General features: G+C 37.7%; 1 protein-coding gene across 2 annotated transcripts in view; it reads left to right on the plus strand.

Annotated features, from left to right (window-relative positions):
- Positions 1–27,769, plus strand: part of CD47 (CD47 molecule) — an 86,993-nt gene that overhangs the window by 9,895 nt on the left and 49,329 nt on the right. For both annotated transcript variants that reach the window (XM_055125340.1, XM_055125341.1), the window contains exons 2-3: positions 5,901–6,248; positions 27,388–27,477. In XM_055125340.1, coding sequence (XP_054981315.1) covers positions 5,901–6,248; positions 27,388–27,477 — 438 coding nt within the window. The remainder of the gene's footprint in view (positions 1–5,900; positions 6,249–27,387; positions 27,478–27,769) is intronic.

Below are 27,769 nucleotides of genomic sequence, written 5' to 3' on the forward strand. Positions count from 1 at the left end.
GACAGGGGAGCACCATTTAAATAAAAAGTATACAGGTAATTAAAAGCATAGGATAAGGGAAAATCATCACCCAGGGATAGGACTGAGGGCAAGAGAGCGTGCTGGATATGAAGACCTTGTTACTGTTATTGTTACTGTTTTTGGTATATCGAATATGCCACAGGTAGCTTGCCAGGCTCTGCTGTGCAGGCAAGATACTGTTGGTAGCATGCTGAGCTCTCTGAGAGGCACAGATGAATCAAACCCGGGTCGGCTGTGTGCAAGGCAAACACCCTACCCACCGTGCTATTGCTTCAGCCCATGAAGCCCTTAACATCACTAATACAGATTGTGAGTTAGGAATAGATTCTAATAAAGAAAGAAAGTTGGAATGGAGTGGGCACAGAGTTGAAGGAATTTCAGAATCAGGAAGTTTCATTGAGGCCAAGGGATGAGAGCAGAAATAAGCTGGCCCTTCGCTCAAGAACTATAGACCTACCCTAGAGGAGGGAAGACAGAGTGAAGCACGCACATCACTTTACATCAGGGATTGTTGGTGACTTTGACAAGAGCTAATGTGAGATATATAATTAGGTGAGAGAGAGATGGGGTCAGAGGGCAGAGATATAATTACTGAATAGGAGTGAAGAAATGCATCTTGATTTTTACATTTTGATTTTTTCCATTAGGATGCCAGGGCGGAATAGCATTTAAAAATACTTTTCCAAAAGAAAAAAACCCAACAACAACAAAAATACCAAACCACCCTATATGAGGGCCAGAGAGAGAGAGGTGCATGTGGTCTAGCCTGGTTAGATCCCTAGCAATATCGATGGGTTTCCAAGCACCACCAGGGTCAATCCCTGAGTCAGGAGTACACTGAGCCTTGAGCACAGCTTCCTGTGGCCCCTACATGAAGCAGAATAAAAACCAAAGATGAAAACAAACCAAAGAATAAAAACCAAGGATGAAAACAAGCCCATGTGAATGGAGACATTTTCAGAAATTGAATTTATAACGGGGAAAGTCTTTGAGATTGGTGGGTATTGGGACAGAAAGGGAGACATTCTGAGATGAATTCTGAAAAAGAGGAACTGAGGGTGGAGGAGGTTTGCATAGCTTTTAAAAGTACAAATAGGGACTATTGGAAGCCTCTGACTCCTGAGCTGAAGTTCTCAATTAGAATTAAGGCAAAGAGATCTTTGGGGAGTATAGAATAAAGTACATCAAGATCCTCCATGAGCTGTATTACGGATTCATCACCAGGATCTCACCATTCTACAAGGAAGTGATCATCGACATAAAGAGGGGTTTGGCAGGGTGATACCATTTCACCGAAACTCTTCAGTGCCACCCTCAAGAACATCATGTGATGACTGGAATGGGAAGGAATGCGAGTGAAGATAGTTGGTCGGCAACTACAACATCTCCACTTCACTGATGACATCGTTCTCATAACACCAAACATTAGCCAATTGGCACAAATGCTGGCTGACTTTGACCAAGAGTGTGGAAAGGTTGAACTGCAGCTGAATGTCACCAAAACAATGTTCATGAAAAACAAACTAGTCCTGGGGCTGGAGTGATAGCACAGCGGGTAGGGCATTTGCCTTGCATGCGGCCGACTCGGGTTTAATTCCTACCATCCAGTATGGTCCCCTGAGCATGGCCAGGAATAATTCCTGAGTGCATGAGCCAGGAGTAACCCCTGTGCATCGCTGGGTTTGACCCAAAAACAAAAACAAACAGACAAAAACGAACTAGTCCCTGATGTTCCATTTGCTCAGTGGAATGAACATCTCTGAATGCAGCAGCTATGTGTACCTGGGTCGTGAACTCAACATGAGGACCGGCTTGCACCAGAACTGCACAGGAGGAAGAGAGCAGAGTGGAACGCCTTCAAGAGCGTCAAAGAAGTGGTTAAGAGGACGAAGAACCTCCAGGTCTGGGTACATCTTTTCTGCTCCACCGTTCTTCTTGCACTAACATACATCCTATGAAAACAGGATGAGAACGCTATTCGGGTATCTCAAAGAGGAATGGAAAGAGCTATGCTTGGAGTATCATGTTTCACTCAAGTGAGAGAAGGAATCCAGAGTTCTGACCTCCATCAACGGTCAAGAATCAGGGATGCTGTCTATTTGCCAGGGTGTCAAAAATTAGATGGGCCGGATACATAATTCGATTCAGAGACGACCACTGGACTAGAGCTGTTACTGACTGGATTCCACAGGATGTCAAAAGACCATGTCGCTGCCCACCTACAAGATGGTCAGACTTATTCGTCAAAACCCTGAATGAACTGTTTGAGGCTCTTCGTGTTCCTGGAATGAGCAGATACCATTGGGCTACACTCACACGCAACAGGGATGAATGGAGATGTTGCTGGTGCCCACTCGAGCAAATTGAAGATCAACAGGATGACCAGTGACAAGTGATACAAGTGATACAATAAAATTGCAGAAGTGTAGTCACATAAGAGCTCTTACAAAGGGGAGATTTTTTTGTTGGTTTGGGACCACACCCCTTGTTGCTTAAGATTGTCCCCAGCTCTGCGCTCAGAAATCATTCCGGGCTATGTTCTGAGGACTATATGAGATGCCATGGGTTGAACCTGGCTTGGCAGTGTGTCAGGCAAGTGCCTTATCCACTGTACTCTCTCTGGTCCTAGGAGAGAACATTTAAATGGAATTTATGAAAAAGTTAAGATCGAAGTTCTGGATGGGTGGGACTGTTAGTACTCTTTTATTATGTAGCAGTGAAAAATTGCTCTGACATCTATCGGACTGATTACTCTGCTGCACATTCTTTTTGTGTTTAGTTCATACAGTAAGAAAAAGTAGAGGGCTGGAGAGATAGTACAGGAATAAGGCCTTTTATGGGGCTGGCCCTGGTATGATCCCTGATACCAGATGATCTCTTGAGCACCACACAGAGCTATCCTAGCACAGGACGGGGAGTTGCCCTTGAGAGCTATTGGGTATGTCCCACCCCTCCCCCAAAGTTGGCATCACCCCGCAAAATGAGAGTTAGAGGCTTCCAGAATAACTTCTCCATTTTTCATCATTGTTTCCCCACATCCTATTGCAGTGTTTCAGATCAGGTAATACCTGTTGCATTTTAAAATTTCTGAGTGGAATTTGTTATGCTATGTGTAGCTGCTTTCAGGACTGTGGTATAAAATGCTTTAAGTCAGTATTTTATATTCATAGAAATTGTTAGGGTCAATATTTTTGACATAAATAATTTTTTCATTTGATTTGTTGATTTAACTCTTAACATAACCATATTTTTCTATTCCTACCTGATTTAGACTACTGTAGATCTGTATTGATTATTAGACTCAGGATTTCTTTATTCATGTTATTATCTGTATTCCTTTGCTTGTTCTCTATATGTTAATCTTTAATTCACTTTACTCTCTTAATAGATGTCAGTGTGCAAAAGAGAAAATCCAAATCAGATGATTTTGCTAATTAGTAGTTTTTAGTAAATGTTTATAGAGAATAAAGTTAAAGTTGTTAACAGTGATGGGAGTCACTTTCCAACTCTATTTGTGAGAGTTGAGGCGACACTCAGCAGCGCTAGTGCTAGAACTTACTTTTGGCAGTGCTCAGTGCATCTGCAGTGCATGAATTGAACTGGGGTTAGCCATATGCTAGACAGGTGCCTTAACCCATGTAATATCTCTCTGGCCCCATATATATATGTATGTATATATATATGTGTGTATTTTAAGACATGATTTTTACAAGGTAAGATTTTTGACTCAATTATAAAATGAACATGTTTAAAAGATTTCATTCATTAGCAAGCAAACCAGCAAGTTGGTAAAACCTTGATTTTAAAGGAAAATAAGAATAGACTCATTGTAGGCAGTAAGGAATACTGAAATGAATTTCCTAATGTATATAGAATTGGTTAGTATCCTCAGGGCAATAAAATGTAAAGTTTTTGAAATCCTCTCTTCTACCTGGTAGGAATCAATTGGAGAACAAACCTCTTTTGTATTTCTGTGGACAAGAATAATTTGTATTATCATCCATTTTTCTGTAACTTATGAAATTATAAAATATACAAGAAACCACAGGCCCTTGTAGAATTAGATATTCCCAAAGCTTCTGTGAGACAATGTCTACTACATACAAAGAGCATCTAATAATCTTTTTCCATTTTGAAATCATTCATGATATTTCTAATTTCTTAAGTCCAGCATTGTAGTATGTGGTTTTTTTTTTTTTGTCTTTGTACCTATTCAGTACTTTTTTTCTCAGGGGAAATACTTCATATCCCCAAGATTTTGAAGAATGCAACTGGAAATCCAGGTTTTGCCCAGGGCTTCCTAATATTTGGATGGTTAGAAATGTAGAGACTGGGAAGAGTAAAATTTGGTTAGCTGCAAGCAATTTCACAGAAATAGAGTAATTTGGGCCTGCCAGGCAAAGTAGATACAGATCATTAAAATTATACATTATCTAGTTCTTAATAGTATCACCCTGCCAATTTATAGCATAGAATGAGAAAGCATTTGCCTTTATATATTTTTTTCTTTTGATGCTCACCACAGTTCCATGAAGTTGCCCAGTCTTCAGTTTTGATCCTCTTAGAGAGAGTAAACCAACGTTTAGAAAAGCTAAGGGAATTGCTTAAGGTTGCATACTGAAAAGTAACGGACAGAATTAGTACTTAGGCTTTCTAAATGTTGTCCAGCTCAAATCCTGCAAACTGTCCTAGCATTCAATTCAGTGGTGATTTACTGAATAACAATTATGTCCCTAGAGTAATAGCATCCTCTGCCCCTGAGGAATTTAATTTCCAGTTTATATAGAAGAAATCTTAGAGTTGATATTTAACTTTTTATTATATTAATAAAATATTATTTTAATATATAATAATAAATCTATTGTCTAGATTTTTTAAATGAAAAGCCAACTAGCTTAGGTGATTAATATCAGCATAGAAAGTTGATTGTTGATTGGAGAAAATGGAACACAACTACAGTATTTTTCACATTCATGCCCATTTTAACTAATAGATGAGTGGTTGCAGTTACTTTTCCAACCTTAGGGGAGTTGATAGAATGTATCCTACTATCAACAAAAACTGATCATTGTTGCCTCTGATTACTTAGGTTTATTTTAAGTGGCTTGATGATTCTAGGAGAAAGAAATACCTTTAATTCTTTGAAATTTGGAACATTAAAATTTGGACATTGTTGTACTGTAGTTTCAGAAAAATGTGGGTGTGGATAATACCTTTCCATTGTATATATAATCATTCATTATTCTTGCATATGAAATGTATTACTGACTGCACTTTCTGGGGAGATAGCCCCAGAGCCTGTTTTTTTTTTTCCTTAGTATTCTTAGATGTTCCATTCTAATGGAAAGATGTGATGTGATTCATTGGATTTAGTTATATATTAAGGCACAGTAGAACCAGCATCTACTTTAGTAATGCAACATAAAGGTAGAGGTAAATTTTATTCGGTTTAGTAACTTCTCTTAGGGGAAAATGTATGGAGGGATAGTCTAAATAGGATACTGGGTTTGATTTCTTGTTCAGCATTTCCCATGACACGAACAGTATGAATTTTGTATAAATTTAATATAAAGGTAATTACTTCAAAGCTTTCAAAGCCAGATCCTAAACCTTCATGTTTCAGCAAGGTTGCTGAATTTATTCCCAAGATGCTTAGCACTGTATACTTTTTGTATTGAGGATGAATAAGGAAAAGTTTCATTGTTTATTAGCTGTAGAGGTTAGTATTAAAGTAATTTACTTCTCTTTTTCACTTGCCAGTTTTACTTATAGTTGCATTGCCAACTTAATCAAAGCTCTGGCCTGTAGCTTATAAAGATTTGTAACATATGTAAAATCTTACAAATTTCCTTAATGAAATATTTTTCTCTTTTTTTCAGGTTCAGGTCAGCTGATATTTAATACAACAAAATCAATAGAGTATACCATTTGTAATGAAACTGTTGTCATCCCTTGCATTGTTACTAATCTGGAGCCAAAGGACATTGTTGAGATATATGTAAAATGGAAATATAAAGGAAAACACGTTTTGAGTTTTGATGGATCTAACCAGAAGACTGATACCTACACTGGATTTCAGAGTGCAAAAATCTCACAACCAGATCTGCTGAATGGGATTGCCTCTTTGACGTTGGATAGGAAAGAGGCCGTTGTGGGAAACTACACTTGTGAAGTAACAGAATTAGCCAGAGAAGGTGAAACAACCATAGAACTAAAGTATCGTGTTGGTAAGTCTTCCATAAAAACTGCCCTTTCCTCTTTTCCTTACAGCACCCTAGGCCATTGGAAAGGAAACAAAATGAAGCTAGAAACTCCTTTGAATCAAAAAGGAGGCCCTTAATAATAAAAGTTCATGTAATGTTTAGCAGATTAAAGATTTCATATTTTATCTTGTATGTTTTTCTCCATTGCCTACTTGCCATCCTTTGTTGTTTAGTTTGTATACTGTGTGTTCTTGAACTTAAGGCCTAAGGACATATCTTTGGGAATAAATGGGGTCATCTGAGTCTCCTGGGATCATCTACTCTGCATTTCTGTTTGCTGCCATAAAAAGTATTCTTTGATGTTACTTTTCCAGCATTCCACTCTCTTTTTTAACCTTACACTTTGAACAAGGGCTGGTAAGTCTGTGCAATGCCCCTCTGGGAAGAATAGATTGAAGGAGAATTGGGAGATTAAAAATCAGGTCATCATAGATGATTCATTGAGATTTTCTGTGCTTATTAACCTTCAGTATGCTTTTCTGTGACCAGTATGGGGTGTGGGGGGGCATAGGGATCCAGTTAAATCTATTTGAATTCTACTTTATTAGAGCAGCATAATCCTGCCCTGTTCCACAAATTAATTGGTGAATTGCATAAAGCTGTAAAGTGAGCTGAAGTAAACATCCTCTTTCCCTCCCTCCCTCCCTCCCTCCCTCCCTCCCTCCCTCCTTCCCTCCCTCCCTTCCTTCCTTCCTTCCTTCCTTCCTTCCTTCCTTCCTTCCTTCCTTCCTTCCTTCCTTCCTTCCTTCCTTCCTTCCTTCCTTCCTTCCTTCCTTTTCTTCTCCCTCCCTCACTTCCCTACCACCCTCCCTTTCCTTCTCTCCATGTCTCTCCCTCCTGCCCTCTGCCTCCCTCTCTGTGCCAGATGATTTCTTCAACCACATGCAATTGCACTCTGATTTTCTATTTTGAAAGCTCTATTTAGAATCACCATACATATTACTGATCTCAGGATTACACCACACTTTCAGATCCTCTGCTTTAGATGAAACAAGAAAAGTTAAATTGCATTGACTATTTACCATCTATTCTTGTAGTGCTCAGTGTTATGTAATGTCTCTTACTGGATAGAAGATGGGGTATTTAGTTTGATGGAATACCTTGACATTGCTTAGGATTAGGACTCAGGATATCCAAGTTATTTTTCTTATTCTGCAATTCAAGTATTCGCTTATATGATCTTGAGAAGCTGCTTCTCTAAGTTACCTCTTCTCTAAAATGGGGATGAAAATAGAGCTCTTCATTTATGCATTCTACTGCCTAATGAGTATCAAATGAGATCCTTTGTGAACAAGTTCCCTGAAAACCAGAGTGCTTTGCAAATGTTAGTTTTGTTCCTTGGGTGTTTATTTAATGAAGTGCAATATGAAGTTGCAGAAACTGGCTAGGGGTATTGTACAAGGTATTCTTGAGCGGTGATGTGTGGGGAGAGATGATTTAGAGTAGACTGTCAGAATTTTAAAGGTTTATTTGCTCTGAAATCTTTTGTACATTGTATCTTTTCTTAATTTGATATTAATTGGGAATTAGGAACTTTTTATTTAGTGTACCTTTCAGCAGGGGTCTAATCATTCAGTCATCTGCACTGAGTAACTAGAATCAGATCATCTAATTGTTGATTATAGTTCCTTGTTGAAATTTTTCTGAGGGAATGTACAGTTCCATGGGAATGAAAAACAAGATATGGGAGAGTAATAATTTTGGAATATAGTATAGGTCACTGAAAGGTAAACTAATAAACTCAATATATGAGATAAGGCCAGTAGGTAGAATAAAGATGGATGGAAAAGGAATACCAGTACCTAAGATAAAAACAGAATTTAAATTTCATGTGTGTTTTTTTTTCTGTATTTTCAAAGTACCAGGTAAAAATATGAGTAGTGCTAACCTTTTTATCCATTAGAATCAGAAAATATTATTTTGTTATGGAGGAAGTAGAAAATTCTACCACAAGTTTCAGACATTTGTTTTTACCTTTTGCACCACTTTCATTTTTTGAAATAATAGTAGACTCACACAGTTACAGAAGTAGAAAAAAGAGATGGTATGTACTTTCACTTCTTTCTCGCCAGTGGTTTCTTCTTATGTAATTCTAGTACAGTATCAAGACCAATTATTTGACAATAGCAGTATGCATATATGTATATAATTGCCATCACAGTCAAATACAGAACTGTTTCATTAAAGATTGCCCTCATGCTATATCCAGTTAGTTATGCTACTTGCTATCCCTAACCTGGAAAATGCTATTTCTATTCCATATCCAGAATTTTGTCATTTTGCAATGTTATGTAAGTATATAACCCTTTGAGATTTTTTTTTTTTTATTCGGAGCTGTACCCCTGAGATTGTTGCTTGTATCAAGAGCTCTTTCTCCTCCTTCACAACTGAGCAGTATTAAGTACTATGGGTGTATCACAGTGTTCATCTATTGTGAATATTTTCATTGTTTCCAGTTTGGGTATATTTAAGTGAAACTGCTACAGTGATACACAGGTTTTTATGTGGACTTTAGCTACCTCCATGATCTATTTCTTTCTTCAGACATTTAGTATTGTCACTATTTTGCACCTATACTTTGAAAAATTGAGGTCATGTTGCTTTTCAATATTTCATTTATTTAGCTTTTTGGGTCACACCTGGCTGTGCTCAGAGGTTCCTTCTAACTCTGAATTCAGGAAAGACTCATGACTGTTCAAGGGGGACCATAGAGGATTCTGGAATTGAACCTGGGATGGCCTTGTGCAGGGCAAGCACCCTACCTGCTGTACTATCCCTTTAGCCCTCAACATTGTATTTTATTTTAGGAGTAAGGTTCATAACTCTTCAAATGTATGCTGCCATACCATATCCACCACCAAAGTGCCAATATTCCTGCAACCTCCATAGTTTCCCACTCGACTCTATCCTATGATCCCAACCCTTCGCCCCAAGTCTTGTAAATTCAGAATCAGAATCTGTTTTGTTTCGGTTTGGTCTCTGTCTATGCTTTGGATCTTTATATCCCACATATGATTGAAATCATGTAATATTTATCTTCTTCTGACTCACTTTGTTTAGTTTAATCCTCTCCTATTCTGTTCTTTCTTTTTTTTTTGATAGCTGAGTAGCATTCTATTTTATATCTATATATCTAATACCAATTCTCTCATCTGTCACTGCCCATGTGGATTGTTTCCAAAGTGTGGTTATTGTAATATTTATGCAATGAATACTGGCATGCATATCTTAATGAATTAACATTCTTCAAAAAAGATGCCCATGAGTGGGATTGCTATATAATATATTCTATTTTTCATTTATTGAAAAGTCTGTAGCCTGGTTTTCATAGGGGTTGGACCAGCTGACATTCCTATGAAGAGTTGATGCGAACTTTTCTCCTCAGTTTCTGGCCAGTTTGATTTATGCCATTTTCACATGCATGAGGTGATGCCCCATTGTGGTCTTTGATTTTCATTTCACACATAATTGTTGATAATGGGATTTTTTTCCTTGTGTCTGTTGGATATCTGTATGTCTTGTTTTAGTTTGTTTAGCTCTTTTGCATATTTTTAATTGGAATTTTTAGTGTTACTGAGTTGGATGAGTTTTGTTATATGTATGAGAATATTTTATCTCTTTCACTCAAATGTCTAGATTTTCATTGTAGTGATAGTTTCTTTCACAGTGCAGAAACCTTTCAGTTTGATTTGTTTCCATTTGTTTAATTTTACTTGTGTTTTCATACATTTGGAGTGGAGTTCCAAGGACATTCCTGAGGCTATCATTGTTGAGCACATAAACATATTTTCTTCTATGTGCTTTAGGGTTTCAGGTCTGACTTCCAAGTCTTTAACATTTATTTATTTTTATAAGCACAGCGGGTAGGGTGTATGCCTTGCACACGGCCAACCTAGGTTCGATTCCTTTGTCCCTCTCTGAGAGCCTGGCAAGCTACCAACAGTATTCGGCCCAAACGGCAGAGCCTGGCAAGCTCCCTGTGGAGTATTCTATATGCCAAAAACAGTAACAACAAGTCCCACAATGGAGATATTACTGGTGCCCGCTCAAGCAAATCGATGAACAATGGGATGACAGTGCGACATCGAGATGGTAGAAGACAGTGTTTTGATTTTATTCTTTTGTATGTGACCATCCAGTTTCCCAATACCATTTATGGGAGAGATTTTTTCCTTTCTCCACTGTTTGCTCTTATGTTCTTTTTTTTTTTTTTGAATATTTACTGCATTTGTATGGCTTTCTTTCTCTAAGCTTATTACTATCCTGTTGGTCTATGTGTCTCTTATTTCTTTTGATAACAAGCTGTTTTGATTACTACTAGTTTATAATATAGTTTGTAGTTCAGACTGTGCTATCACTCTGGACTGGATTGATAGCACAGCGGGTAGGGCATTTGCCTTGCACACCACCAACCTGGGTTCAATTCCTCTGTCCCTCCTGGAGAACCTGGCAAGCTACCAAGAGTATTCCGCCGCATGGCAGAGCCTGGCAAGCTACCTGTGGCGAATTCGATATGCCAAAAACTGTAACAAGTCTCACAATGGAGATGTTACTGGTGCCCGCTCCAGCAAATAGATGAGCAACGGGATGACAGTGCTACAGTGCTGATAGTGTAGCTTGAAGTTGGGGAATATGATAACTCCACTTCTTTTTTCTCAGAATTCCTCTTTGATTCTATTTTTCATGGTTCCATATAAATTAAGCAATAATTACACTGTTTCCTTAAAAAAATGCCTTTGGGATTTTTATCAGGATTGTTTCCCCTGTATCTGAACATTGCTTTGGTAAAACAGCCATTCTAATAATGACACTTCCAGTCTATGAACACAGTATATTTTTCCCTTTCTTTATGTCTTTATTTTGCTACCAGTGACTTAACATTTTTTATATATAGGTCTTTTCCTTCAGTTTTTATTTTAATGTAGGGGTACTGCTATTTATTCATCCATTGATTAAGCTGATTGCATTGGGCATGAACTCCGCATTACTTTTTTATATTCAGAATATTAATTTTACTTTATTATTATTATTTTTTAATCACTGTGAAATAGTTCAAAGTTTTTTTGTTTGAGTTTCAGTTATACAATGATCGACCACCCAACCCTTCACCAGTACACATTCTACCAACAATGTCCCCGTATCCATATCCGCCCTCCCTGTTTCACCCCTTCTTCCTACCCCCTGCCTCTGTGGCAGACAATCTCCCCCACACTCTCTTTTGTGTTGCTTGTTATGATTAGGAGAAGATGTCCAGTGGCCACAAGAGCAGCCTTGTGCTCCTGGAATTCTAAAATTTAGATAATTAGAGTCTGGAGAAATCTCTGCAGCAAGTTGCTTGGTTTGGAGATTCTTTTGTGTGTCTCTGGATCGTGGCCGTTAAGGAGCTTAAGTAGCAGCCGGGGGCAGTTCCCTTCACTTTTTAAGTTTATTTTTAGGTACTTAATTCTGTGATGACATTGTAAATGCAGTTGTTTTCTTTTTTTTGCTTTTTGGGTCACACCTGGCGATGCACAGGGGTTACTCCTGGCTCTGCACTCAGGAATTACCCCTGGCCGTGCTCAGGGGACCATATGGGATGCTGGGATTTGAACCCGGGTCGGCCTCGTGCAAGGCAAACGCCCTACCCGCTGTGCTATCTCTCCAGCCCCTGCAGTTGTTTTCTTTGTGTTTTCTTCTAGTTGTTTCCATGTACAAATGATGTCTATTCTGTGTATTGATTTTGTAGCTGTGGCTTTTCTGATTTATTCTTTCTAATTAAAGAAATCTTTTGGGGGGGCTTCCCTAGAAGTGTTCAGGGTCTCTCAGCCATTCTTGTAATGATACTAAGCCGGTCAGGCTTGTTTAATGCTAGGACCCAGGGATGTGGCACTGCTCACATATGGTGGCGCTGGAGGCAGCCTGATCTTCCCGGTGGTCCTCGCCCGCCTCCAGGACTACATCTGGTGATATTCATGTCTAGTTTTCTTTTTAGTAGAAACTTTAGGGTATTCTCTTTATATGTGATTGGCATGTCATGCTGAACTTAATCATTTTCAAATTTGTTTTCACTTTATTAGCTGAATTGCTGGGGAGGACTTTAAATGCTGTGTTTATAGTGGTGAGACTAAATATCCTTGTCTTGTACCTGATTTAAAGAAAAAACATTGTTTTTTTTTCACTGCTGAGTATGATGATGTTAGCTCTGGTTTTGTCATATATGACTTTATTATGTTTCCCCCCTCTGTTTCCTTTTTATTGAGTTTTTGTGATAAAAGGATGTGGAATGTCAGGTTTTTTTCTGTATGTATATGTATAATATGAATTTTATCTTTCCTTTTGTTGATGTGTTCTATTATATTGATTGATAATTTATGTAGAAGTGAGCTTGGTATAAATTACACTTTGCACTGCTGTATGATCCCTATAATGCCCTTTTTATTTGTTTTGCTAAGACTTTATTCATGATTTTTGCATTTTGTTCAGTAGTTGTATAAATCTGTGTTTTACTTTTCTGTGTGATGTCCTTATCTACTTTTGCTATTAGAGTAATTTCAGACAAAGAATGGGTTTAGAAGTATTCTGTCTTTTGCAATTTTCTGAAAGAGTTTAAGAATCAGTTTTTTTTTTGGTTTTGTTTACTTATTTACTTATTTTTTGCTTTTTGGGTCACACCAACAATGCAGAGGGGTTACTCCTGGCTCATGCACTCAGGAATTACTCCTGGTGGTGCTCAGGGGACGATATGGGATGCTGGAAATTGAACACGGGTTGGCCGAGTGCAAGGCAAATGTCCTACCCACTGTGCTCTCACTCCAGCCCCTCGAGAATCAGTTTTAAGTCATCTTTGAAGGCTTACGGAAAGAAACTCACCATTGAAACCATTTAGTCCTGGGGTTTTGTTTTTGGGTCAACAGTACTCTTTCAGTTTCATTTTTCATAATTGTTTTGTTTTGGTTTTCTTTTTCCTCCTGATTGAGTTTTAGAAGGTTGTATGATTCTAATAATTTTTCCATTTCTCCTCACTTATCAAATTTGTTAGTTCTCTTTCATTTCTGATTATTAGAGCTTTCTCTTTTTTTCAATCATTATTTGTGAACCTAGCTAATAATTTATAATATTTTTCTTATTTCAAAGAATCAGCTGTTGTTCTCATTGGTTTTAATTGTTATATTTTTTTTTCACTCTGATTTTTACATTTACTTCCTTCTACTCACTTTTCATTCAAATGTTAGGTTTGATTGATATTTGTATCTTGATGTAGGCCTGTATGGCTATAAACTTTCCTCTTGCCATTGCTTTTGCTGCATTGCAAAAGTTCTGAAATCTCCTATTTTTTTGTTTATTTACAGGTCAGGTTTTTTTCTCTTTTGATTTCTAGTAGTAGAATTTTGTTTAGTCTCCACATACCTGAAATACTTTTGCATCCTTTTTATAATTGATTTTTAATTTTATACCATTGTGATCAGAAAAGAATCTTTATATATAATTTCCATTGTCATGAACATTTGTTTTATATCACAGTATGTAGTCTAGCCTCAAGAATTTTGCATATTGCACCCCTCCCTTTTTGCACTCCTTTTTTGTGATTTAAAAAAAAGATACCCAGATCCTCTGCAGAAAAAGTTAATTGAAAGATGATTCTTCTATGGAATACAAATTTGTTGTGATAGTGATCCTGTGTACTTTGTGAATTTAGGTAGTTGAAGCCAGTTTTTATTATGTTGTGCTTTTTAATTTTCAAGTGTAGCTATATGTGAAGAAAAGAAATTCCATCATAGAGAACTCCTCTTAGTAGATATTAAGTAAGGTTGGTCATTCTTGGTTTTTCTCTGCAAAGCTCTCAGACTTAAATGTGCAGATTATTTACTACGAGATGCAGTTTTATATACCTTGATAGTGTTTCCAGGAAATGTGGTAGCTTGTTCCTTGGTCCCTGTTCTCTCTGAGGGAGATGCATTCACTCAGGAGACAAATGGTAGAGTAGTGAGAGAAATTTCTTTCAGTAAGGTGTGGCAAGCTTGAGACTGGGTAGCCCCACTGAACGGGTTTGATCTGACCATTGCTTTTCTTTGTACCCAGTATTGGGTGTTCCTATCATTTCACACTGATGCACCAATCTGTAAGCTTCCTGTTTTGTTTTTTATTTTGTGTTCTTAGACCTTAAGATTCCACACCCCAGGGTGTCTTGGTTCTAGGCAGTTTCCCTGTCAGTGTCAGCGTTCTGGACAGCCCTGGGCAATCCCCTGTGATTACATAAACCTCCCACTCTTGCTCATGTCTGACTAACTGCCTACTCTAACAGAAGGAGCACAGGACTTGAATTTTAAAAGACTTTTCTATGCGTCACTGTTTTTCTAGTTTAAGAAGACTTGAATAAAGTAATTCTAGCTACTGAGTTTTATATCTATAAAATAGGGGCACTATTCTTTGATCACAGGATTGTTTGAGATGTAAATAGTACGTGACTTACTTAACAAAGATATATTGAAGGCCATGCAACTCGGCAATAGAACACCTATCTTGCACATGTGAAGCCCTACGTTGGATCTTCTGCAACACACAAACACACACACACACAGAGAGAGAGAGAGAGAGAGAGAGAGAGAGAGAGAGAGAGAGTTGGATGCTTATTATGTGCCAGAGACTGCTAAACATTATTGATTCACCAATGAGTAAAATGTGATTTATGCATTCAAGGAACTGATAGCAATACAAATATGACTAGTATAATAACCTAACATATGTTTGATCACATGCCAGATAGTTTCTGTACAGTGTATTGGTTTTACCATTTAATAGTGAGAAAGCAAGACATATTTAGGATATTTTTTCAGTGCCAGTGTTATGGTAGGACTTTAATTTTAATCTATCTCTAAAACCTAGTATTTTTTCCACAATAATATATGGTCTCTGTGAAAATATTTTCCAAACAACCAAATTCTAAGTCTTAATTACCATAGTTACACAGTTTTTAATTAATATTTTATAGTAGTGATATAAAGCTTAAAAGTTTAAGCTTTTACTATCAGTGTTTTGTTCTAAAAGTTCAGTTCAACTGAACTCTCCAACTGAGAGTTTCCATTTCTATCATTATCAACACATATACATGTGTGTGTGTGTTCATAATATTCACAGGTATTGCAGGGCACTTGTGTTATTTTTATAGTGCCAAGTAATAAATAACCACATATGTTATGGCTTAAAACAATACTGCTTTCAATTCACAGTTTTGCAGGTCACCATTTTTGTTTTGATATGGACTGCTTTCTCCACTCAGGCTTACACCGCTAAAACAAGACTTTGTACACTGGTGAAGGGAGGGTGTTGGAACATTGTATTACTGAAGTCCGATCATGAACAAGTTGGTAAATGTGTATATCACTGTGATTCAATTAAAAAATAATTTAAAGAATAATCAAAAAATAAATAAATAAAACAAGACTTTGGCTATCCTGGGTCCTCCTCAGCAGTTTGTGGTTCTGTTCTGAGCTCAGGTGATCCTAGCAGGACTCAGTTACAGGGGATGGCAAGACAGCTCCCTGTGTCTTTGCTGGATGTCTGGTAAGGACTTCTCTTAACTCCTGGTGGTTTCTTCTGTTCCTTGTTACACTTCTATATTTAAGGATCTTCTATATTTAAAGCCAGCAACCAAAATTTCTCTTGTTGAATCCTTTCATGTGTTTAATTTATTTTGTCCAGAAGATCCTCCATCTTTGTAAGGGTTTACTTGATTAGGTCAGTCCCTTATTTCCCTAGGACAACCTCACTTTCTCAAAGTTAACCGATTTTAAAATTTTTAAAAATTTATTTTATTTTTTTTTTTTTTATTATATGGAATCACCATGAAATCACCAGTTACAAAGCTTTCTTGATTGAGTTTCGGTCATGCAATGATCGAATACCCATCCCTCCACCAGTGTACATTTTCCACTACCAATTTTCCCCATATTTCCCCAGCCACCTCCACCCCATCTCACCCCATCCCTTTATGGCAGACAACTTCCTTCTTACTTTCTCTCTACTTTTAGGCCTTATGGTTTGCAACACAGATACTGAGAGGCCATCATGTTTGGTCCTTTATTTACTTTCAGCACACATCTCCTATCCCAAGGGATCCCTCCAAATATCATTGTAAAGTCAACTGTTTGGCTTAGTTATATCACCAAAACCTCTAACGCTTCATTTAACAGCATAGTGATAGGAATGAAATCTGTCTTATTCACAGGAATAATCCCTCAAAAGAAGAAATATAAAAGGCTGGATGCAATGGGAAGGAATTTCTTGGGGGGTGGGGAAGCAGTGCAAAATCTTATTATCATTACATAACTGTATATTATAGCCTGGTCAAGTTGACATATCAAAAATCCATTATAATTCTGAGATAGCGAATAAAAAAATTGGCAAATTGGCTTGGATTTAGTCTTGTAAAGTTGTTGTGATCTTCTTTTGTGGAAATGGGTATTCTCTGAGTTTGTAGAAGTGTCCCATACTTGTGTTTGAATGAAAGGCATACTTAATTGACACAGATGGTGTTCTCTACTGGGGGGCCAGGGAAGCAGGGTTAGGCCACAGGTCACAGTAGTGCTCAGGGCTTAACTTTTGGCTCTGTGCTCAAGGATCACTCCTTGCAGCGTTTAAAGGACCATTTGTAGCACCTATTCTGACTGGGATCTTCCACATGCAAGACAAGTGTCTTATCCACTGTATTACTTGCCTTCAATTTTTCATCTTACACTTGTTCACCCATCTTACACTTGTTTACCCATCTTACACTTGTTTATTTTATTCATATTATCCAGTTTTATACACAATGAAAAGAAAAATGAATTCCAGGGTTTGAATCACACTTGGGACTGGACGTTCATTCATAGACCACACTTTCTCAACATCATTCTTTGACTTCTCACTGATGAATTTTCTTAGAAACTGCTCTACTAAATCAGGTATTGGCGAAGAGTGTTCAAAAGCTTGTGAGCCATAGCTTAGATGATTAAGAGTGTGAATATCCTTTGAAATCAACCCAAATGCTTTGTAATCTAGAAGTGGAAAAATGTCTGATGCTGTTCTTAGTTCATTTTAAACTTAATTTCTTTTGTTTTTGTTTTTGGGCCATACCTGGCAGTGCTCAGGGTTTACTCCTGGCTCTGCCCTCATTCCTTACGGGCTCGGGGGACCATATGGGATGCTGGGGATCGAACCTGGGTCTGCTACATGCAAGACATGTGCCCTACCCGCTATACTCCCACTTAGGCTCATTAATTTATTTTCTTACTACCATCAAGATTCAGATTAGAATGACATATTCTAACGGTATTATTATCTCCCTGCCCCCTCAGGAAGTAGGAATTAAAGTCATTTGATACTACTTCCCTAACGAATTAGTAGCTTAGTGGGCAGATGAGAAGTTTAAACACTGGTTAACCCCTCACTCCTACATTTCATTTGGTTCCTAAAATGTCCAGTGATCCTCAAGGCATTAACAAATTACAGCAAGGAAAACTTGACCATGTCAATAAGGAGGGAGGGAAAGTGAATTCTAATGGAACTCTGAAGACATGATTTGGGTGCAGTGGGATGGGGACAATTTCCAAAACAGTGCTCAGGGATCACGGCGTCCTTCCCAATAATACTCGCTCAGCAGTGAAGGCTGGATGGTTCAGTGTTTGCACCTGGTGATGTTGTGCTTCTAACAGCCCCTGTACTGGGAGCCACTGAGGCAACACCTGACAGGCTTATGGGAACCAGGGCCACAGTGGCAGGACTTCGGAAGCCATAAAATGCTAGGGTTTAAGTCCAAGGTCTTATGCATGCCATTCATGAGCTTCAGCACACTAAACTTTTTCTCCAGCTTCTGATGGAGTGATTTGCAACCTTAAGAATCATGGACCACCCTCTGCCATACACACTCTCTCTCTCTCTCTCTCTCTCTCTTTCTCTCTTTCTCTCTCTCTCTGTCTCTCTCTCTGTCTCTCTGTCTCTCTCTCTGTCTCTCTGTCTCTCTCTCTCTCTCTCTCTCTCTCTCTCTCTCTCTCTCTCTCTCTCTCTCTCTCTCTCTTAGCATAGGAACATATTAAAACCCTGGAGTGGAAGCTGAGTATGGAGGGTTGTGATGTGTGAACAGATCCTCCGGATGATTCTGAGATGCTCTAGTAAATCCCTTAAACAGAAAGAACTCTTTTTTTTTTTTAATAATGTAGGAGTACTTCTGTTTGTTCAGCCACTAATTAAGCTGATTGAATTGGGCATGAACTCCACATGAACCTGGGCTGCTGAGTGGGTGGCAATCTGGGGAGGGACAGCCTGGGTCCTCTGCCGCCAAGCAGCCTGGAGATTTTGTCTTGGAACCCGCATTACCTGGGCCTTGCTTGTGGAAGCTCTTGGTCACCGAGATTCCATCTGGAGTAGGCGGGGAGACTGTGCCTGCTCCCGACAGAAAATACTCTTGTTCTGTAATCTCAACCTCTTCCTGCTCTTTAAATGACTCATTTTCCCATAGAGATTTAGTCATCTAGTGGTGATCTAGTCCCTCTCAGCATCTAAAATGAACTATCTCTGCTACCCCCTCGGGTTATTCAGACGTTCAGCATAATAAGGCACTAAAGTCTCAGCGGATCTTTTAAAAAAATTATTGGTTTGTATTTTTTTCTTTTGTGGGGAGGGGGAACATGTAGTGGTGCTCAGGGCTTAATCCTGGATGTGCACTCAGGAATCATGCCTGGTGCAGTTCCATGGACCGTATGTGATGTCAGGGATCAAACTCTGGGCGGCTGCATGTAAGGCATGCCCTCTGTTCTATTGTTCTGGTCTTCTCAGAGGATCTTAATCTGTTGTCAGGTGCTGCCAGATTTTTCTTAAGTTAGGCCAAAACTTGATTCTGCAACTTCTTAGTTGCTAGGAGAGATATAGTGTTTTTTTTTTGAAGTTTAATCTTCTCCAGGGTATAAATCCTTGTTTTTTCCATTATTCATGGTTTCAGCAACTCTGTTCTAGTCACTATACTTTGGAAAGGACATCATACATATGTTGTGTCTTTTAGTATGATTAGTAAAACGATTCTAGACTACATATGTGGACCTTACCTTCCTGCTTCTCCTAATTGCTGCTATAAATTTTGACAGACTTTGCTTCTATGTTCTATTATTCCCTTATCTGCCAAAGATTTTGAATAATTGTCTTTTTCATAATCTCCAGTCCCTTGTTATTGCTTTTGAAATAAAATACAGACTCTGAGCAAATTGTTTAGATCCAGCATGATCTTTCCTCAGTATATTCTTTTCATTTCATCACTAAATTCTAGTCACTGTGGCCACCGTTTATTTGGTTACTTGAACTTAGTTCTTTCCAGTTTATTGGCCTGTTTTTTCTTATCCAAGACTCAGGTCCATTTTCTCTTCCTAGAGACCTTTCCTTAGTCCCCATAAATGTTTTTGCTCAACTCCTCCCCTCCTGAAGTTTGTGGCTTCACCTGCCTTGTTATCTTTTGGACATTAATTATCAAGAAAAGTACTATACTAGTGCTGGACTTCGAACTAATGTTATATAATAAGTTAAAAATGAGCAGGCAGACCAGAGTCTAAACATATCACCTAAGATTGTTTTGCTATGAAGATGACAGTGAAAGTACATTTCATTGGCAGCTCATTTTGGATTTTGTTTTTTGTTTTTGGTGATGCTTAAACATCACCAAAGTGAAATGAAACCCAGGGTCTTAACACATGCAGAGCAGGTGCTTTACCACTAAGCTGTTCTCTGGCTCCCTGTTAGCTCTTCATGAACATGAGATCAGTTACGAGCTGTATTTTCAAGATAGAGTCCATAGGATTTGCTACCAGAACACATATGAGGTATCAGAGAAACTAAGGAGTCAAGAGTGACTCAATGATATTAGGCCTGAGCACCTGGAAGAAGGGCTACCACCACAGAAATGGGGAAAAGATCTGTAAGGGAGGAGGGTGGGGTACCAGGAGTCAGTTTGAACATGCAAGTCTAGATCCTTAATTCATGGTGCCTTATTTCCTCACTGTTAATGAGGGGTTAATGACTAGTCTGATAATATTTTTTGGAATTTGAGAAGTTAATGTGTGTAACTTAAAATAATGAAGAAGTGGACAAAGAAAAATAAGATGATTAAGAATAATTATTAGATCATCATAATATTAGATCATTATAATTAGATCATAAAGCTTATACCAAATCCTTGGGGCATTAGATGTGAAAATCCAAGCATAATTCACAAAGCTTTTTCCTGTTAGAATTTTTAGATCAACTTGAAATGTATTTTCTTTGGTTTAGGGAGATTCTTAGTAATATGATTAGAAATTAAGGTATTGATTCAGAATAACAAAATATTTATCTCTAGGGGAAGATCTGTAGCCACAAGAGCACCAAAAAATTCTTCTTTTCATTCATTCACTAAACTGTTATGAATATTGTAACCTTCAATAGCAAAACCTATTGATTTCAAATCTATAATTCTGTCTTATATATGATTCTTATATCTTATGTAGTTATATTCTGGGATTACTGTGACTGTTTCTGAGGGTTTAACTTTGGAAGTTGAGCATAATATGAAAGTTAAAGTTTTTAACACTAGGTATTTTACATTGACAGTAGAGGGGCAGAGTAGTGAAGAGTTTTTTTTTTTCAAACATGAGATACATATTGATGGATATTCATTTCAAGTCTGGCTTTTACATAAAATAGTGGAATTATTAATTTTATATAATTCCCACTATACTTAACCAATACTAGGTAGCTGAGCCATTCTCTCTTTGAGTGACATTAAAAAAGTTCTGACATCTTAATATACACTGAGTGTCCATAGAGTAAAGTGAGTTCTTTTTCTAAAAAATGATTTTATTAGATAATAGTGAGATAAACAGTTCATCCATTTATAAGCGAATTTCATGACTTCATTCTTCCTTGTGGCTGTATAGTATTATATTGTGTAGATGTATGATAGTTTCTTCATCCGGTCATCTGTTCTCAGACACTTGGGTTGTTTCCGGATTCTGGCTATTGTGAATAGTGCTGCAATGAACGTAGAAGTGCAAATGGTATATTTGCTGTGTGTTTTTTTGGCCCACGGAGTATATTCCCAGAAGTGCAATTGCTGGGTCATAGGAAGGGCAATTTCTAGTTCTTTGAGGAATTCCTGTATTGTTTTCCAAAAAATCGGAACCAGTCAGTATTCCCACCAGTAATGAAAGATAGTCCCTTTCTATCATTCTAACAAAGTTCCAGCACTATTTGTTCTTCAAGGTGTGAGCCAGTCTGTGTTGTATGAGATAATATCTCATTCAGATGATATCTCATTGTTGTTTTGAATTTGCATCTGTCTGATGATTAATAATGTAGAGAATTTTTTCATGTGCCTTTTGGTCATTTGTATTTTTTCTTTGAGGAAGTTTCTGTTCATTTCTTCTTCCCACTTTCTCCCCATGGGATAGGATTTTTTTTCTTGTAAAGTTCTACCAGTGCCTTATATATCTTTGATATTAACCCCTTATCAGATGGGTATTGGGTAAATAATTTTTCCCTTTCTGTGACCTGGCTTTATATCTTAGTTATTGTTTCTTTTGAGGTGCAGAAGCTTCCTAGTTTTATGTAGTCCCATTTATTTTGCATCTACTTTATTGGTCAGTGGTGTTTGTTCTTTGAAGATGCCTTTAGCTTCAGTGTCATGGAGGACTCTTTTCTTCATGAATCTTATAGATTCAGTTCTAATATTGAGGTCTTTAATTCATATTGATTTGACTTTCATGCATAGTGTTAGTAAGAGGTCTGAGTTTATTTTTTGTAGGTAGCTGCCCAGTTTTCCCAGCACCACTTGTTAAGAGGCTTCTCTTCTTCTGCTTCATATTACTTGCTTCTTTATCAAAGATAAAGTGATTATATTTTTGAGGATCTGTGCAAGGATAGTCAACTCTATTAGTGAGTTCTATTAGTTGAGTTCAACTTACATTAGTTTGTGGATCTGTCTTTATTCCAATACCATGTTTTAAAAATTGCTACTGCTTTGTAGTACAGTTTTGAAGTTGGGGAAGGTGATGCCTCCCATCTTCTTTTTCCCAAGGATTGCTTTATTTATTCATGGGGGAGGGGGTGGTTATCGTTCCATATGAGTTTCAAATTGTTTGATCTATTTCTTTGAAAAATGTAATGGGTATCTTTATTGGGACAGTATTGAATCTATATATTGCTTTGGGGAGTATTGCAATTTTGATGATGATACTCCTTCCAATCTATGAGCAGGGGATGTATCTTCATCGCTTCATGTCCTCGTATTTCTTGAAGTAGTGGGTTTTGTAGTCTTCTTCTACAGGTTCTTCACCTCTTTAGTTAAGCTGATTTCGAGGGATTTGATTTTCTGAGGCACAATTATGAATGGGATTTTTTTTAATCTTTCTTTACATTATTTGTATATAGGAAAGCTATGGATTTTGGTTTTTTTTTATCTAGCCTTTTTGCTCTATAAATCTATTATTTGTAAGGAGCTTTTTATTTTAAGAGTCTTTAGTTTCTAAGTGGGCTGGAGTGATAGCACAGTGGTAGGGCGTTTGCCTTGCACGCAGCCGACATGGGTTCAATTCCTCCACCCCTCTCGGAGAGCCTGGCAAGCTACCAAGAGTACCTCGCCCGCATGGCAGAAACTGGCAAGCTACCCATGGCATATTCAATATGCCAAAAACAGTAACAAGTCTCAAAATGGAGACGTTGCTGGTGCCCGCTCCATATGAGCAATGGGATGACAGTGACAGTTACAGTTTCTAAGTATCATGCAGATAGTGAATGCTTGACTTCTTCCTTTCCTATCTGGACACTGTTAATATCTTTTTCTTACCTAATTGCTATGGCAAGTACTTCTAGTCCTGTACTGAATAGTAGTGGTGACAGTGGGCAGCCCCGTCTTGTGCCTGATCTTAGAGGGAAGTCTTTTAATTTTACCCCATTCAGGATAATGTTTGCTGTGGGCTTGTGTAGATGACTTTGACTGTATTGAGGAAAGCTCCTTTAGCTCTCATTTTGTTGAGAGTTTTTATCATGAATGGGTGCTGGATCTTGTCAAATGCTTTTTCTGCATCAGTTTATATGATCATGTAGGTTTTACTTTTTCTTTTATTGATAGGTATATTATGCAGATTGATTTATGATTGTTAAATCATCCTACTTGGTCATGGTTTATGATCTTTTTGATGAGTTGTTGGATTCTATTGCTAGGATTTTGTTGAGGATCTTTTCATCTGTGTTCATTGGGGATATTGACTTGTAACTATCTTTTTTTGTGATCTCTGTCTTTTTTTGGTATTAGGGTGATATTTGCCTCCTAGAAACTGTTTGGGTGGGGGGAAGAAACTGGGAGTGTTTCTGTTTTATCCAGGCAACAACAGAAGATGGATAAAGATCTCAAAAATAGCTCAAGGGCGGGCAAAAGAACTATGAGATGAATTCTAGAGGAACAACATAGGAATCATTCGAGTCCCAAAGGATCAGGGAGGCAACCCCAGAGAGGTAGTAACAGTTAAAGACATCATTGCTGAAAAGTTCCCAGAGCTGGAGAACACAGTCATCCCAGATCTAAGAAGCCCAAAGGGTACCAGCCAAAAGAGACCCTAATAAAAAGACTCTTAGGACATATCCTAATCAGAACAGTGAATACCATATAGAGACACAGTACTGCAAGAAGCAAGATCAAAGATGGAAATTCATATACAATGGTACACCCCTTACATTTGCAGCAGATTTATCAGATGAAACCTTTGAGCCAGAAAACAGTGGTGGGAAATAGTGAAAACAAAAAACAATTAAATGAATTCTTCCCCAAGAATACTTTACCTGGCTAAACTCTTCAGATTTGAAGGAACGATACACAACTTCATGGATAAACAACAGTTCAGGAACTTTATAGACTCAAACTAACTTTAAAAGAACTAAAGGGGTACTATAAGGCAAGAGAAGTCCTACAAAAACAATAGACTTCTACAGAAAGATGCCACAAAACTCCATGACATTAGTCTCTCTCAGTATCAGTGCACCAATTAAGTGACACATAATGGCAAAATGGATGAAAAAAATGGACCCCAACATTCTGCTGACTACAAGAAACACATTTGAATAGTCAGAGCAAATACAGACTCAAAGCCAAAGTCTGTAAAACAGTTCTTGAAGCAAACAACTCCTTCAGTAAGGCCAGGGTGGCCACACTGGTATATGATGGCATAGACTTAAGGCTGAAATGGTTAGAAGGAACAGCGAAGGCCATTTCTTAATAATCAAGAAACATATACATCGGGAAGAAATTACACTCTTAAACATCTATGCGCCCAATGACAGTTGCATGCAGCAGCAATTGCATGACTTTGTCTTTCCTAAGGACCAAATAATACTCCATGTTCCATATATCCAGTATCTGTTCTGGGTACTTGGGTTTTCATATGTTGGCTATTGTGAATAGTGCTGCAGTAAGCATAGGAGTGGAGTGTCTTTCCTGTGTTATGTTTTTGGGTCCTTGGAGTATTTTCTGAGGAGTGGAATTGCTGGGTTCCTTTTTTTTTTTGTGAATATCCTTATTGTCTTCCTAGAAGGATGAACCAGTTGAGAGTCCCATTAGCTTTGAAGGAGGGTCCTCCCCCCACGCCAACACTATTGTGTTTGATAATACCATAGTGCTAGTCTCTATGGTACAAGGTGACATGTCATTGTTGTTTTGATTTATATTTCATTTATGCTTAGTAATATAAAGCATTTTTTCATATGCCTTTTGGCCATTCGTATTTCTCCATTGGGGAAGTTTCTGTTCATCCTTTTTCCCATTTTTGACGGCCTTGGATGTTTTTTCATGCAGAGTTCTATCAGTGCTTTATATACATATATATATATATATATATATATATATAATATGACTTGTATGTCTGTCATCCCATTGCTCATCGATTTGTTCGAGCGGGCACCAGTAACATCTCTCATTGAAAGACTTACTGTTACTGTTTTTGGCATATCAAATTTGCCATGGGTAGCTTGCCAGGCTCTGCCGTGCGGGCTCGATACTCTCAGTAGCTTGCCGGGCTCTCTGAGAGGGGTGGAGGAATCGAACTTGGGTTGGCCGCGTGAAAGGCGAAAGCCCAATCGCTGTGCTATCGCTCATACAAGTAAAAAAAAAAAAGACTTGTATGTATGTATTTAAATTTTTTATTGAATCACAGTGAGAATACACTGTTACAAGGTGGTTCATTATTGTAGTTATATAATGTTCTGATACCCATCACTTCACCAGAGAATGTACATTTTCCGTCACCAATGTCCTCAGTTCCCCCCGCCCTTTCTCTCCCTCTCTCTCTCTCTCTCTGCCCATCCCCCTTTTGGGCATTATGATTTGCAAGACATACTGAAAGGTTATATGTGATAACCTTTATGTGTGTGTGTGTGTGTGTGTGTGTTTGTGTATAGTCCCTTTACCTACTTTCAACACTCAGTTCTTATCCAGAGTGATCATTTCTAACTATTATTGCCACATAGTGGCAATAATTATTGTGGCAATAATTATTGGCAACTATCATTGGCATCCCTTTTGTATCCTATTAACCCTTTATTGGATGAGTGGCTGGCTAGTCTGTGTCTATTTTTGTATTGGTCATCATGTTCTTTGAGGTGTGGCAGCTTCTTAAGTTAATATTGAGTCCCATATATTTTTCTTTGCTTCCACTTGCATTGTCAATGGTATTTCATCCTTAAAAATGTCTCTAGCTTCTATTGAGTTCTGGCTATGTTTCCTCTGTGTACCTTATGAATTCAAATTTGATATTGAAGCTTTGGCTACAGGGGGATGTATTTTTTCATATGAATTTTAGGGGTGTTTCATCTATTTTTTTGGAAAACATTATAGATACCCTAATGGGAATTACATTGAATGTGCATAATACTTGGGGGAAGGTGGAGAAGAATATTGTCATTTTGATGTTAATCCTTTCAATCCATTATGGGTGTTTTTCCATTTTCCATGTCCTTTTATTTCTTTAAATAGTGTTTTATAGTTTTCTTTGTATAGGTCTTTTACCTCTTTAGTTAAGCCAATTCCTAGCTTCTCGATTTTCTGAGTCACAGTTGTGGAAGGGGTTGTTTTTTAATTTTTCTGTTCTAACTCATTATTTGCATACAGGAAAGCCATGGACTTTTACTTGCTGATTTTGTAGCCTGTCATTACTGTATAGATCTATTGATTCTAGGGATGGGTTTTGGTTTTTTGTTTTGTTTTGTTAAACCTTGGGGTTTTCTAAATAATATCATATTATCTGCAAATAGTGAAAGCTTGACTTGTTTCCTAATTCTTGCCTAATCACTATGGGTAGGTTCTTCTAGTACTATCTTTAACAGAAGTGGTGAGAATGGGCAATCTTATCTTGTGCCTGATCTTAGATGGAAAGCTTTTAGTTTTTTTTCCCATTGAATATAATGTTTACTGCAGGAATTAAACATTATACAGTCAACATTATGGCTTTGACTGTGCTGAGGAAAGCGCCTGCAGTTCCCATTTTTTTAAGCTGCCATATCACCCCCAGATCAGGAGCCCAGGAAAACGTCTACAAGGCTTCATTCAGATGACTGGGCTCCGTCCCATCCCATTTCCCTATACTCAGAATGTGTGTATTGTGGCTGCCACCACCACAGGCAAGACCCTAACTCAGCCCAGGCTCTGCCCATGCTATGCCGCCCCATCCCCCAATCTGAGAACTCAAAGCTTTGTGGTAAAGCGTTGAAGCCCTTTTTCTTTACTAAGTTTGTTATATGTCACAACTGTCCTTCTGGATTGGATGCTGTGTTGTATTGGGGTAACAGTTGAGGATACTGGGAAAATCGAGATTGTAAATTAAAGTTGGGTTTAAACCTAGGCATGGCAACAGTGAAGCCTGTCTCAGCTTCTATGCCATACTCCCTTTTTACAAATGACAGGCTAGATAACATGTAATGGAAAATATTTAAACAAATTTGTTTTGTCATCTGTTAGTAATTTTGATGGTGATAGCCTTAATTATTTTTATATTTTATATCCATAGTAAAACAATGTTGATCATTCATTAGCAGGACTTAAAAGACTCTTATTAAATATTAATTGTGTTTTTTTTTCCAGTGTCTTGGTTTTCTCCAAATGAAAATATTGTAATTGTGATTTTCCCAATTTTGGCCATACTTCTATCCTGGGGACAATTTGGTATTGTGAGTAAGTATTTATATTTTTATTTGTATTTAGTAATTAAATATTTGCTTTTTTTGACTGATATTATTAAAGTACTTCGGTAATATTTAAAGTGTGATAATGTTATAAAGAAGGTCTATATGGTCTTAAAATGCTTCCTGAAATGTATGATACCTCTTAAAATTTTCTATAATCCACTTTTAATTACTACAATGTCTTTAGCCTCATAAGAATAAAGATTTCTACTAGTACCTCAAACTCATGGATTTGCAGAGCACTTAAATACATAGTATTCCTTTGGTAAGAGTTAATCACG

This window comes from Sorex araneus, chromosome 2 (genome assembly GCF_027595985.1).
Source record: "Sorex araneus isolate mSorAra2 chromosome 2, mSorAra2.pri, whole genome shotgun sequence".
In the NCBI taxonomy this organism is placed as follows: Eukaryota; Metazoa; Chordata; class Mammalia; order Eulipotyphla; family Soricidae; genus Sorex; species Sorex araneus.